Genomic DNA, 14,572 nt, shown 5'->3' with positions numbered 1-14,572 from the left:
TCTTCCTATCCTATGACCACAATCTGAATCGTTGAGGTTGATCTGTTGTCTCTGTGTTTGCAACAGGGTGGAGGTTATACATACATGAAATTTACTTTCTTTCAGAAATTTGTGTGTATGTTTGGCTGGCTTTTCCACTTTTGTAAACTTAGAAATAAGATTTATGACAGGTTTACAGTTTCCAGATCTTGTGAGGCTTTCAAAACCTATGTTATCCTCATCACCTTCAGATGACAGGTGACCTGCTGGCATTTTTGGAAAATGTCAGTTGGATACTCTGGATCCAGCAGGTTTCTCCCCATGTTCAGTCAGCCTTGAGCTACGCTTATAGTTGAGGCTTTGTAGGAGTGGTATCTTACATTTTATCCAAGGAATGGATCAGTTCCTGGAAAACTCAGGTGACTGGAAAGAGAGAGGGAGGGAGATGAGGTGTCTCCATTAGAAAACCAGTGCTGGGTGCACAGGGACAACAACTGCTCTGTCAGAGGAAACCACATGGACGAGAGCTACTTGACAGTGGGAGAAATCACAGAGCAGAGATCCTTTTCCTCACACCTTCGCAAAGACAGTTTCCTTTCTGAAAAATGGTATCTATCCTTGATTCGAGCCCCACTTAGGCTCCTCTTTTTTGTCTTCTTTCCCTCTCTGTCTTACCCTCCCTAGGGCAAAACACACTCCAAACGTATTCAGGCTCCTCCATCTTCCCATGCGTTGCTGCTCAAGAGCCAACCCCATACAAGGTTGTGTTTCTGAATAAACGTGTTTTTCCCAGCGGAGCTATGAGACACATTTCTGGGTTTGCATGGCGCTGTCTGCATTAAGCTCTATCACAGTGGCACAGTTTGAATTCTGAGCAGCGATTATCAGCTATTTGAATACAGCAAATGAGTCCTACAAGCTGCATTAATACATCAACATAGCTCTTTAGTTAGCATTAGTAGCCTTGGTGAGTTAGCATTCAATTTTCTCTCACTTTTTAAATTGACCGATGTGTACTCCCTGAGTCTTTTGTGTCTGCTTCATTTTTAGTGATCATAATGATTTTCTAGGTGTGGTATTGAAGATATTTCTATTAAAGAGAAGGTGATGAGACTGAGGAAAGATAACCTTGTAGCAAAACAATTGGACAGGGACAAGTTCTATTGTGGCATCCTGCCTTGGCCTTGTGTTGTAGCCTTGGATAAATCATTTTATCTCTCTCTACTTTTCACTTCTCTTCACTTTTCATCCAGTGAAATGGACACGATAATATCTAATTTTTATCACAGTTTGTATGACTTCTCTGCTTATGCTGTAATTAAGGGACTGGCTCTCATCCGTGTCTTTCAGAAGGGGGATCTGATCTTCACTGCAGCTTCTAGATATTACAATATTTCACATAGCTGTTAATGATAATGATTGGAAGTGATGCCTAATGTTTAAAATTTAAGCTATTTAGAGGCCACATTTTAGATTTCTGCTATCAAATCATCTTGCAGACAGCAACATTTTCCCCTTAGAGAGTGAATAATTAAGAGTAGATTAATACACTATCTGACAACTTTTTGTCAGATATTTTCTGCTGCTTTTAAGGGAAGATTTCAAATATGAGGAATAAATGGTGTCTTAAAATACTTGTCCATGCTGTAATTCTACACATCTGTCTGCAATGGACGGAAGCCCTAGTCAAGTTAATTATTATTTGCATAAAAATCAGGTCCTCAAAAAATTGCTTGTGTCCTTCATCCTCCAAGCACTTAAAGGCATTCTTAATCTTACACATGATCAATTCTATTTAGTTTGTTTAGATGGCACTGATGCTCAAGGTTAAGTCTCTGCCCAGGCATTTATAGGACTGGAGCTTCAGATCATGTATGCTAAATGACAAAACATAATTTCAAATAGAGTTCTTCCTCATCAAAAACCATTTTGTAGAAAATAGTATTTTTCTAGAAAATTCACCACAAGCCACCAGTTTTTCTTGGTTTTGTAGCTGAGAAATTAAAGGACTTTGCCATCCAGATAGTTTTCTTCTTCTTCTGTCTTTTTAAGTGTAAAGGAAAAATGTTGGGATAATGGGAAGGTGGAAGGGGAGGAGAGTAGCATTGGAGCCAAGACTGAACACTGAAAATATTATTACTGAAAATATTGGGTTTGGAATGTATGTATATATATTTATTTCACATTTTAAAAATATTTCTAATTTTTCCCAGGAAGCATACCATTTTTTGGCAATCATTTGCAATCATCTGTGTAATATGCAGAGTATGTATAATAACCTGAGTTCTGCTGTACAATCTATGTCAGCACTGTGTTGGTTTATCCCCAAAAGTCCATGAAAATGTATTGGTTTCCTCCAGTGTTTTCCATTATCCTTGGGAGATTTCATATGTAAAAAAAAAGGCGACTGAATTTCTTTTAAAGCTTTCAAAATGAGTCACAAGAAAATGGCTCCCATAAGGACAACGCATCCCGAAGTGTATTGGTTGACAACCTGGGAGGCTGTTCCACAGCTGTGAGCACAGTTGCCTGTGGAGCTCCAATGGACCAAGACTCAGATGCTCTGTAAACTTCTCTCTGACACTGAAACCACAGAAGAATGAGAGAAAGGCAAGGTAGTGAGGTTACCGTAGCGTTTATAGTTGGCTTTGATTTCCCAGTCCCCCCAAATGTCTTTAAAATAAAGTGTAACAAACAGAAAGACCCTAAGCAACTTCCATAACTTTCCTTAGAGGAAAGCGTAAATCCACATACAGAGCCCAAATCTCTCTTCATGTTCGGACTTCCAGATTGCTGAAGTCAAGCATGTTGACATGACCTTGAGAATGAAGAAAATGTATGGGCTTTGTGGTAAATGGACACACTTCGCATGTGCTCAAGCTTCTGCTGACTTCAGCTCTTGTTTCAACGACAAAAACCTCACGATCAGGGCCTTTTACTGCTTCCCTTACTATTGCTCACAGAGGCGAAGGCTCCTTTTTCTGACAGCAGCACAGAGCTCTGAAGGCAGTGATTGGGGAGAGGAGATGACTGAAACGGTTATGGAAAGGCCACATCTTCTTTGCGTGAAAGCATCGCTCACATCAGGGCCTGTTTCTCTTCCACTGCAGAAGTAATTGAAGAGAGGAGCAGACAACAGAAGGAGCTGGGCTTTTAGCTCCATGGCTAGGTAGATCCATTAGCCATCCATCCCCCACCTGTAAATAAATACTATAATTCTGGAGGCTTGACAAGGCATGATGCCTCTCTTCCAGCTCTTAATCTGGCAAGCTGGTCTCTAGACTAAAGCAAGTTTTGTGCCAGAAATGGGATCAGAATTTGGCCAGTGTCATTTTGCAATTTAGAATCAACTTGAGTTATGTGTGTCACCTACAGATCAAAGAAGAAATCCCCTGTAATGTTTATGAAAGCTAATTAGTTGCTTCAGTGTTGGTTTTTACCATCGTTTTACTTTGCTTTGGCCTTCAGATTCTTCAGGAGTATAAATGAGAGCTCTGTTGTTTTGGAGTATTTGAACAGCTTGTCATTCCTCTACAGGCTTAGGGAAATAACTGTCAGATTTACTTTATGAACAGGACTAAAGAGTTCACCTTGGTTTGTAATTGGCATAGAAAGATTTCTTCAGGATGAAGATTCAGTAGCCAAAGCTATAGCTTCCTGGGGAGCAGTATGCTTGCCTGCTTGGTTCTTACATGGGCAACGAAAGCAGGTGAAACTCCCCAATTTCAGGGACAGGGGAGAGGAGAGCTATAACATACCCTTAGCAAGTCACTTGGAAATGTTTTGGGTATTTGACCATCTACTCTGCAGACTGAGAGACAGAGCAAGTAGGAATTAAGGGAACAAGGACAAATAACGTTTTCCCACTGACTGTAATTGCACATGCTGCGCCACTGCCAGGAATTAATGGTATAATTTATGCAAATGAAAAATTTCATAGGAGTCCCACTATGAAAAGGGCTGGCGAAGTGTAAGAGCACGATTTTTGAAGTTATCCTACCAGAATGCATCCGTTTGTATAGGCATTAGCATTCAGCAGCACAAGTTATACAGTATCCTAAAAAGTCCACGTGTTTAGAAGTGTTTACATGATGCAAGCCTAAATTTCCAAGTCTGAATATGCAACGACTATAACAGTGCCATGAGTGGAAAACAATCAACGACCACTTGTTTGCATGTGTTTGTGAAAAGAAACACATTGCGTGTGTTTGTGATTTTGTCACGTGAGCCTTGTCGTGACATACGTTCCCTCAACTCCTCCAGTTACCATGACTTTGGAGCCCTCTTCTCCAAGCAGCCACTGATTTTTCATGGAGTTGTAGGAAGCTCATTGTCCCAGGCCTCTGCCACTGTCAGATTTGGCTGGCATTTTCCAGTGAGTGCAAAAGTTATGGGAAGAAACCAACAGAGACGCATTTGGAGAGTCGCTGCTCTTGCACAGCCTTAGTTTCCTTAGAAACTAAAGATTGATAATACGTGATGTAATCAATCTTGCTGTAAATATGCTAGATGAACATGTTCTTTTCTAATATTTTATTTTAATTTTATGTAAAAATATGCAATGACATATTAACTTCTTTATAACAGCCTTGCATAATCACATTCAATAATTTTTTGTAGTAGGACAGATTCTGCTTCATAAGCAAGTTTTGAAGGCAGTGTCTGGGACAGCTGCTAGCAGAAAAGCACACCAGACCTGTGTCCTGAAGGCCAGATTGCTGTGCCGCCTAACCTTGATACAAAAGTGTTATGAGAGCGAAAATCATTTCAGGTTCTCACTGCGTCTTTCTCTGTCTTCAACCGATTGCACAGCTAGTCGATTTGTACCAATTGCTGGAATATTCACCTACAGATTATACATAATTTCTGAAATATTGTCAAAGCTTTTAATATAACAAAAAAGTCCCTCAACTTTCTCTACAAATACTTTTTTTTTTCTTGCATGATGGAAACAGAAATGCACCATGGGCTGAATCCAATATTTTGACAGAACTGTCATCCAAACACTCATCACTGTGACACTTCCCTTACTTTTTTCACAACGAATAGAGTTAGTCTGAAGCACACTGGTAATGTGAATAATTGCAGTGTGGGAGACTCTCAGGTTCAAAGCCAATCTTGTTACCTTGCTGTGTGAGTGCTCGTTGTTAAAATTTGCTGTGGTTTCCTATTGTGTACAAGAATACTAATTGCCTCAGCAGCACGTATGCATTTTGTTTTTCTCTGTTTTAAAAGGAGATTATAGTGACTAGAAATGTAAAAGTATAATCATCCTAGGTAAATTGGACGGCACTTAAGCAATCAAATGTTAATGCAGTCTTGTAAAAGTAGTTTTAGGGAAATATTTCAAGGTTTATTCACTCGGATAGCATTCTCAAGAGCCAAAGTACAGCTTTTTTTTCTGCACAATTGAGTCTTAAATATTGCATCAAGACACAGCAAAACAGGTTTTACTAGTCCTATAATACTGCTTAAGATTGTTTGGAAAACAGCAGATTTGCCATCAGCCACCCAAGGCATCCGTTAATTGACCAATTAAAAAAAAAAGTCTGGGAGTATCTTAATTCCATTAGACTACAGTTGTCTATGGTTTTTTAGGACAAATTGATTTTAACAATTTTGTTCATTTTTTTTCATATAACCTCTAGGATGTTCCAGTGAATTGTTTTCTTCTGTTGCAAGTGTGAAAGAAAATTATGTCATAGCACAGAAAAGGCATTTAAATGAGTTTTAACTGTTTCAGTTATTTAAAACTTACATTTGTTTTAGATTGTCCTGTGTTACATATTTTAATTTTCCTCTTTTTGTTCTCTGACTGCTTTTTTAAACAGCTCTTTCCCTTGTTCTTATCTTTCTATTATCCACACTGTCCACCTTCTTAATTTCTTGTAAATTGTTTCTTGCTAAAATGTCACCTCAAATCAGTGACAACAACCATATTAAAAGGGGATGTGCAGTGTCTGAATGACATCCTCCTTATCCCTGAATCATTTTCCAGTAGAATTTGTCTTATTTTCTGTTTTCTTTTCTGAAAAATATACTTTTTTCTATGAACAAGATAGTATGATCCATTCTGTCTTGCTTTGACTTGTCTGACATGAGCAAGTATTATTTATTTGGACAACTAATTGCTAACTTTGTCTGAGGGTTTTGTCTGCTCTCTTATTCCTCCCCCATAACCTCAGACAATTTCTGAGAAGAAATTCCGAGAAGATTCAACAGACATAAACTATACAATGCAAATTATCATGATTTTCGTAATCCACAACTGCTGAAACAGATGGGGACAGCAAAAAGATGGAAAACCTAATGTAGAGACTGTTTATTAGTTATCAAATAAATGGTATTTTCAGGTTTTGTCAATGATACATACTTGTTTTGGAAGGTCATAGCTCTGAAGGCATCATGTTTTAGTAATACTTTGTGCTCTAACCGATGAAGCGAGAAACAACACTCACTCCTTTGGTTGCAGCGCTAAAGCCAGGGATCCTTCTCAACAGGTAGCAGTGGCTGCTCACCCACTGTCTGCTAGGATGAACTATGTTTCAGTGAAACACTTCATGAACATGAGATGAAGAAAAAGCAGGGGTAAATACTAGGTGTTTTCTTCAAATGGAATCAGTGGCAGGTGTCAAAGAAATTGATGCAAAGCCTGGGGGCTTCCTTTCCCCCAGAACTGTTTGTGTACAGGTACACATCTGAGCAGTATGCGCTGGCTTGTTTTAAAATAAACCATCTTCACCACACAGGCACAAAGCAGGTGGAACAACACTTCACCTTCAGTATTTGGCATACGTTAAGTGAGTTTGGCTCCTAGTTTGCTTTTCGCTCCAGAAACAGAGCACAGAGGTTGTGGTAAGAGATGTCAGGTTAGCGCTGGTGAACGTGGCACACTGAAGCTGGTAGAAGATAAAAATATCCTTTTGTGTCCACCACGTAAACAACCTTCGCTTCCCATCTCCTGCAAAGAACTGAGATGTGTGTGTGTGTCCCTGAGTCCATGTCTTTGTTTCACATTTCTACTGTACAAATTAGAAGTCCAACATATGGTTTCACTATCTTAAAAGAAGCCACGAAGTCTCCAGGAAAAAGACTATTCTTAGCTAATCTCACTGTTGGGGTAGCATGATGCCAGTAAGGGGAATGCTCCTTCTCCACCGGTGCTTGGTCATTGCTTCTTCAATGGCTCTGCAAATGGACCCCCTTCTTCAGAGATTTTTTCCCCTTAAACTTCTTATTTCAACTTGCAAAGCAGAAGCATGCTATTTCTTGAACGTTGCTCCGATGTTCTGAAGGGGGCAGAGAAAATATAGTGGAGGAGCTGTAAAGAAAGATTGGTTAAGGAGGGAAACTGGTGTAGTAGGTGTAGTAGGAACCAGTGGGGAGTTGAAGACCTGCAATAAAATAAATAGAAACATGTTCTGATGTACATGGCTGTAACTTGCATTTATCCGTGAGATTTGTACCCAGTGGCTGAAATGGGGAATAACTTGCACTGCCTCACTTCAAACACATATACCAGCACTTTGCCAGTGTCAGAAGAAGTACATCACATGCGGGGACTCCTAAAATTATGCCTCCTGTCCACAGCCCGTGTGTAAAAGCTCTGTAAGCATTTGCCTGACTTACTGCAGCAGTGGCAGTACTGGGTGCACTTTGAAAGAGCAATGGGATGGGGCCAAGCTTGTAGATTAAGACAGCTAAACGTAAATGATTATGTGTCGATGTGTACATGTGAGCTAAGTGTCCGAGCCAACGTCAAAGCCACTGTGGGCGATGGTAATCTAAAGTGATTTAAGCTAGTACCGGCTGGGATGCTCGTATGTCTGCATGGGACTGGTAGGATCTATGGGAGAGCTGTGCTGTTTTATTCTGAGCTGGCAGCTGGAGGCGAGCAGAGGTATTGCAGGGGTATCCAAAATCTCTTTTTTGCAGCAATTTTATTTACCCATGTGATGTCACCCAAACTCACCTTCATGGTTCAAGTGGACAGGCTGTGCTTGGGAACAACTAGGGCATGGGGCTGTCTCTGAGTTTCATCTTCGTTGTGGGGCAAAGGATGTGACTGGAAGGTGAAGTTTGTTTTATTTAAGAGTTAGATTTAAGACACAGGTTATTACTGTACTTGTCACATGAGCAGCTCAGCTTTATAATCCTTAAGGAAAAGGTTTTCTTTTTTGGTTTTTTTCCCCATTAAGTTCTCCAAACATTCCTAAATAATTTGCTAAAACCAGAACTCCAATCTGGAGTCATAAGACTGACTCTCAAAATCAAATAAGATATAGGTTTTTTGCTCATCAGATTTTGACTCTCTTCTGTCGTTCTGAGAGCTCATCCAGTCATAATGCCACTATCTCCAGTATACTTTGTGGGCTCTAACATACCCTCACACAACATAATTTCTCCTCTGAGCCCTTTCCTAAGGCAGTGTTGACCCACTTCATCTGTTCGTACAATTTTGGGGGCTCTTTTAACCTGTAGAGTAGCAGACCCTTTATGAACGTTCCTGCGTCTGTGTGTGTGTCTGTATATGACCTCCACGAGAGGTCGTACACCCTAATTTAGAGCTTGGCTTCACAAAGAACAAACTTTTTGGAAAGAAAAGCAGCAGTGAGGTGGCCCCCACTGCTTTGCTTTTTCCCTCTAGTGAGAATGGTGCAAGCTGTTTCCCATCTTGTACCAAACCCATAGGTCAAGAGGAGAAGGGAGCGAGGGGTCCTGGCACCTCCCCTGGTTGGGGTCTTACCCATAGGAAACAGAAAACAGGCAGGCAGGCAGGCAGGCAGAGAGGTTTTTTCCCAGGCACAGCTGAAATATTCAGGATGGCCAAAGCTGGCAGCACTGCTACTAAACCCACCCGCTCACTTCCACATGGGAAAGGTATTTTTTTGGTTCCTTATATCCATTCATCATTACTATGTACTATTGCCAATACCAGGAGAAACATGAGTTTTGAAAAAACAAATTGCTTACGAAGTTACCAGATTTGCCCATCTTAGATTTTATTTTATTCTTGAGGTATCCAGACGGAAGCAACATGTTTGATGTACTTAAACCTACAAATTTGATTTCATCTTCAGGTTCAGCATTTTGACATGTGTAATTTAGCTTGTAATGAGAGGTTCACGCCTCAGAGCAATGCATTTTGAGGTCACAGGCAAAAAGCCAATCTCCAGCTACTTGTATTGAGCTGTACTTCAAATTCTCTGAAAGGAGTCAAAATGGAGACGGCTTTCGTCATTTTTATTGATGCATCAAATTATCACAAGGTGAATTCATTTCAAAAGAGAAAAAAAAAAAAAAAAAAGACCTTGATGTGGGTCTTTGCAGCCAAATTCCTGCAAGCTGCTCTGTGCTGGTCAGCCCTCACACCACCAGGAAGTATCCTGGCTGCGCAGATACTAGCAAATCATTTTTAATACCTCGTTTCAGGTCTTTGGAGATTAATTTTATCATAAATTTGGAAGCCTGATTTAATTGCGCTAATTATATTTTCTCCTGGGAGTTGATGGATTACTACTTACCATCTTCTCGCTGTACGTAATGAATCACACTGAGGCTTTCTCTTATTTATACCTGCTGAAAGTCTAGGAAATGAGTTGCGATAGGCATTAAAGAAACATGTAAGAAATTACCCTAAACCATTTGCTATGTGTTCTTACTCCTTTCATCGGTCTGTTCTCACATATGATGATAATGATTCTGTTCTTCTGGAAATAATTGCAGAAACTCCATTTTAATTCTCTCTCTGTGGGGAATCCACTGAAGAGAGAGCATATTTCAGACATGCGAGACATCCACTGTTCCTCATCACATCGCTCTATTAACATCCATTCTCGTCTATTCATTTTTGAACTGAACGCTGTAGATGTGGGAGTCATTGTGGCCACCACACTCCTCCGTGCTTGTGAGTCCAGCAGATGCAATCGTGCGCATGTCGGAGGCTTGGTTTCGCAGCTGCTGGAATTTGCCGCTGAATGGACATTAGGTGACATCCTGTCATAGAATAAAGTTAATCTGTCACGTTCAAGTGCCAGTCCCCAGGGTATCTTGTCTTTTGTATGGTTTTGGAAAATCGCATTGGCTCCTCCAATGACCTTCCCTGCTCAGTGTTCATCTCATGTGGAAAAGCTTATAATCAGTATTTATCATTTGTGTGGAAGGAAAAACAGTCCACTCCTAAAATTAAGTAACCATTAAAACAGTGTGCTTTCTGCCATTTCAATTCCTCCTGTGGATTTTTTTTAAAAAAAAAAGGAAGTCTCAGTTTCTTGGGGTGAAAGGGACTCACAAGGGCTGATTCCCTACCCCCATCTTCACGTCTCCTGTTATAGGTTTGTTCTGAAATCTTTCCCTTTCTCACTGGCTTTTGCAGCCAGAGCAATAGCTAAGTTAGGAACAAGTACATCTCTGGTTCAGCCTTGATGCTGAGCTGCTAGCTGGGGACCGGTTCTGACTCCCTCTGGGTCCCTCCCCTCCCATGCAGAAAAGCGAGGTCCCTTGCCCCCACCGTGGCGAAGAGGCTCCTTCCTGGGCGGTCGTGTGCCCTCGTCACGCTGCGGGACACAGAGGTCGGGGGAAAGTCTGCGCTGCACTGCTTGGGCAGCTGGACATCGTGCAGACCCTAAGGATTTAAAGCACGAGTTGCAGCTGCCAAGGAGTTTCTTCTGCAGATGGGGGCATCAGGTAGGATGCCACGAAGCATTGAGTCCAACGAGCTCAGTTGAGAGTTGAGAAGGAGGACCCACACCTCTTTAGTTTCCTGAGCTGATGAAAACAGGATTTTGAAAGCTGCTCACGCTGTCATTTGTCTGTCTGGTTACTCCCTTTTATAAATTGCATTTTCTCAAATGCAGTATCACTTAAAGGTGGATCCTTCTTTCAGATATGACAATCATTTCCCCTTAATTAATCTTGATAGTTTGTTCACCTTTGCGGAACAGGTCTTCATGAAGAGAAAGAGGCACATTTCCTTCAGGAGTGAGTTATGAACACACTAAATTGAAAACCTGCGATGTTCTGTCACATTAACTTGGTCCCTACAACGCAGCAGTCGCTCTTGATAAATGGCGACATTAAGAATAACATTAGAGAACACGTGCACGGGGTTGTGATGGCAACCAGGATACCTCACTACCCAGTGTTACATGCATTGCCCTCCTCATTTATGCCTTTGGGAATGATGGACATAGGGAAAAAAAATCAGTATTTTTTCAATTTTTTCTCACAGTTGACAAAATATGTGGATTATAACTGGACCTTCTGTTGAGCTATAATCCTGTAACCTTAGTGCTATGAAAAATTACGTAATTATGCTATATTAAATATAGAAGTATATGACACATAGCATAATTCATTACACAGATTATTATATAATTATATATTTATTTATATAAACTATGTGTGTGGGTGTACAATGCTAGGTAAACCACAGGAGTAGTTTTCCAGGGTGTCTGTCACCGTCATACCGGAGTGCTGACACTGCTCTGAGCAGGAGGGTGAATGCCTGTTTAAGGCTGCAAGTGGCAGCGAGCATTATTTTCTTCTGCTTTTGACCTACCTTTCCCCAATTCTGAATGGCTGGTATTCAGGGCTTTCTTAAGCCAGTTATCTGGATAGGGCTTGCTTATTAAAAGTCACAGACGTTATTTTAAATCTCACCGCTGTCAATGCATCTCTTTAGTGGGTCGTATTGCTGTAGAGTCCTGGAGGTTTCTGACACGAGCCAAAGCACAGACAGCTTCGAATGATCTCCTTTGATATCAGTGCAGCCTTAAACAGTAGCAGGGTTTTTTCCAGAGCCCTTGGTGTTATTTTCACCTTTTCATTGCAATCGATAGTAACAGCACCGTTCCCACTCAGCCAGGTGAGGTCATGGTTAGGCTAACACTGACCACTTCTGTTATCCCACCCGTGCCTTCTTTTGCTCTCTCTCCTATATATAGTTCAAATCAAATACTTATTTCAAAAGGATATATTTATTCTCCTTTAAAACTACCCTTGGATGCGATGCCCAAAAAAGCTTGAAGCCATTTAAGCAACTTTTGTGTTGGAGCTATTGCCTATGCAGTTGATGTGTACAGCCCCTTGGTTTCTCCCTTGATGGCTGTACCTCTGCTGCAGGCTTACTGAGGCAGGAGCTGCATTTGTGCTCCATATTTCTATGCAGCAGCCAAGACCGAGGGCTCTGGTTCATTACTCTGGTGCCTACAGTGCAAGCAAATTATAATAGTTTAAACACACTTTGGTTTATTTTTAGTCTGAAGGATAACAGTGTGGGCAAGGCGGAGACTGGAAAACCAGGCAGAGAAATTCTGGTATTTTAGCTTTTCTTCTTCAGCACCTTTGTGGCGAGTAAGGCAAAAAGAGGTAGCGGGTGAGAAACATGGGCTATGGCTCGTGTAAAGGTCCTGCCTGACTCCTGCTAGGTGTAGTTTCTGCAGAGGAAGGTTTTGTACTGGGGGCATCCCCAGCAGTGGGGACATGGAGGGCGATTTGGGCAGTGTAAACAGTGCCTGCTCTGTATCTGTTTGCGTGGTGAAGCGGCGTTTAGCCACAGCTGCTGTGCCGACCCGGCAAAGGTGCCTCTGGGGAGCAAGACGGAGCTGATGCAGGGCAGCCCAGGGAACAGCTCTGGCTTTTTCCTTTAATTTCCGTATGGGGATAAGGCAGCGGGGGGGGTGGGGGGGTGGGGCGGGGGTGCTCAGTGGGTTTGAGGACAAGACAGTCCCCAAAATTGCTCATCTTACAATTTCTTTTCTGTCTCCTTTTTCTATTTTTTTTCACAGAGTTAAATGTAAGGGAATCCGATGTAAGGGGGTGCGATGAATCGTCATGTAAATACGGAGGATTGTGCAAGGAAGAGGGCGACGGCTTGAAATGTGCGTGTCAGTTCCAGGTACGGGCCGCTCACCTTTTTGTTTGCTGTTTCTGACCAACCTTTCAGATGTATTGAAGTATTTGTAGAATCACCGCTTTAAAAATTTCGCTCATCGGCAGGCTTATATAGTCTAACCATAGGCTCCTTTTTTAATGGCACTGATTGAGATGGCATGTGACTGAACTTCACCAGGTTGTGCTCAGGGAGCAAGTGGAGAGTGTAGCATCACGTTAGCTCTCCACACGGTTGTGGTAAGTCAGCCAGCAGCACAGACCGACGTGGGGATGAACAGAGGGCTACCACGTGCCCCATGGGGCACACATGGCCCCCGTGACCGGCACGAGCAGAGGTGGGGAGCACTGGGTGACACCCGCTCTGCCCCCCCATGTTGCCTCATCCTGCCCCGAGACCTGAGAAAGGAGGGGAGGTGACCAGGAGCAGGGCATCCAAGCGTTGTCACACACACCAGATGAAGCTTTATAATTTAAATGCAGTGCTTATTATGGATTGCTAATGCTAATAACCAGTGTTTGGAGGATTCTTCCCCACTCTACTGGTGGCCAAATGTGGTACATTAGACCCTGGAAGATCTTAAGGCATTTTGAAAATCAGATAATAACAGGATTACCAGTGGCCATAAAGTTTACAAATGAAAACAGTGAATTAGTCACTCTCAGGAAAAAAAGCAAGTATGGATATTTGGTTAAAAAATATCCTCTGAACTTTTAAAAAGTAGTAAATAGCAAGTTCAATTTGCTTCATTGGTTTTTGAGCCTTTAGTTTACAGTTTTTATAACTATCATGGCAATCCTTCCTCCTCTCCCATGCCCGACTTTTTAAAGAAAAGAGAATACTGAGGTTCTTTGTTTTTATAATTTATAGCCAGGACAAATGTATCAAATATTTTGAGACTCCTGGTAAAACTGGAAGAGGCAGCAGTGTTATCACCCGGCCCTGGAGTGGGCTATCTTTCAGTGTTTTAAAAATAATCGTGTGTTCTCTTTCCAATAAATAATAAATCAAGGGGAACCAGAATAGCAACAGTGTTTATGTGATCTTTCTTACACTGGTTTTGGATTCCAGTGTTTCAGAGCTGGCTTTTGATGCCAAGGGCATCCTGCAGCTTACATCCCATAAGAACAATGGGATCTGATGCCTTTTAAAGGGAGGAAAAATTCTTAGGAGGAGAGGTTTATTCATCAGCCTTCACTCTGTCTGTAACTTTTATTTATGAAAAATAATAAGATCAAAACCCATCAATGGTTAAAAAAATGAAAAGAAATTCAACCCTAGGCTAAGCAAACATTTCATTTATTTACTGTAGGTGGTAAATTTTATGACTGCCTAATATCCAGGTCATGAGGACTAAAAAAGATACTTTTTCTTGAAGAATCTATTTTTAAAGCTAATATTATTTTTAAGCTAATTGTAGCTTTACTTGTACATCTTGAAAAATTTAAGGAAAGAAGTCTAAGGATGAGGAGAAGGTATTGTATTTTTCAGACATAGCAGGTTGAATTCTTCCTGTAACTCTCAGCCTTAATTATTTGTCTGCAACTAGCACCACCAAAATATCCCAGGCAACAAACACCCAGCCCGAACTATTAGTCTTTCTATGTGCAAGACTGATAGCTAGGTAATTTTTTTTGCAGATACTGCAAAGCTTTGAAAAGGACAGCCTGTTCTCCCTGAAGTGCGTTTCCTATTCCCTGC

General features: G+C 41.3%; 1 protein-coding gene across 1 annotated transcript in view; it reads left to right on the top strand.

Moving 5' to 3' along the window:
* Nucleotides 1–14,572, top strand: part of TMEFF1 (transmembrane protein with EGF like and two follistatin like domains 1) — a gene marked incomplete at its 5' end in the record, with an annotated part of 123,914 nt that overhangs the window by 59,445 nt on the left and 49,897 nt on the right. Inside the window, one exon of the mRNA XM_082337867.1 lies at nucleotides 12,768–12,877. Within this exon, the coding sequence (XP_082193993.1) occupies nucleotides 12,768–12,877 (110 nt within the window). The remainder of the gene's footprint in view (nucleotides 1–12,767; nucleotides 12,878–14,572) is intronic.

Source organism: Platalea leucorodia (assembly GCF_965183815.1).
Source record: "Platalea leucorodia genome assembly, chromosome: 1".
NCBI lineage: Eukaryota > Metazoa > Chordata > Aves > Pelecaniformes > Threskiornithidae > Platalea > Platalea leucorodia.
This window is presented reverse-complemented; position numbering and strand designations above follow the sequence as displayed.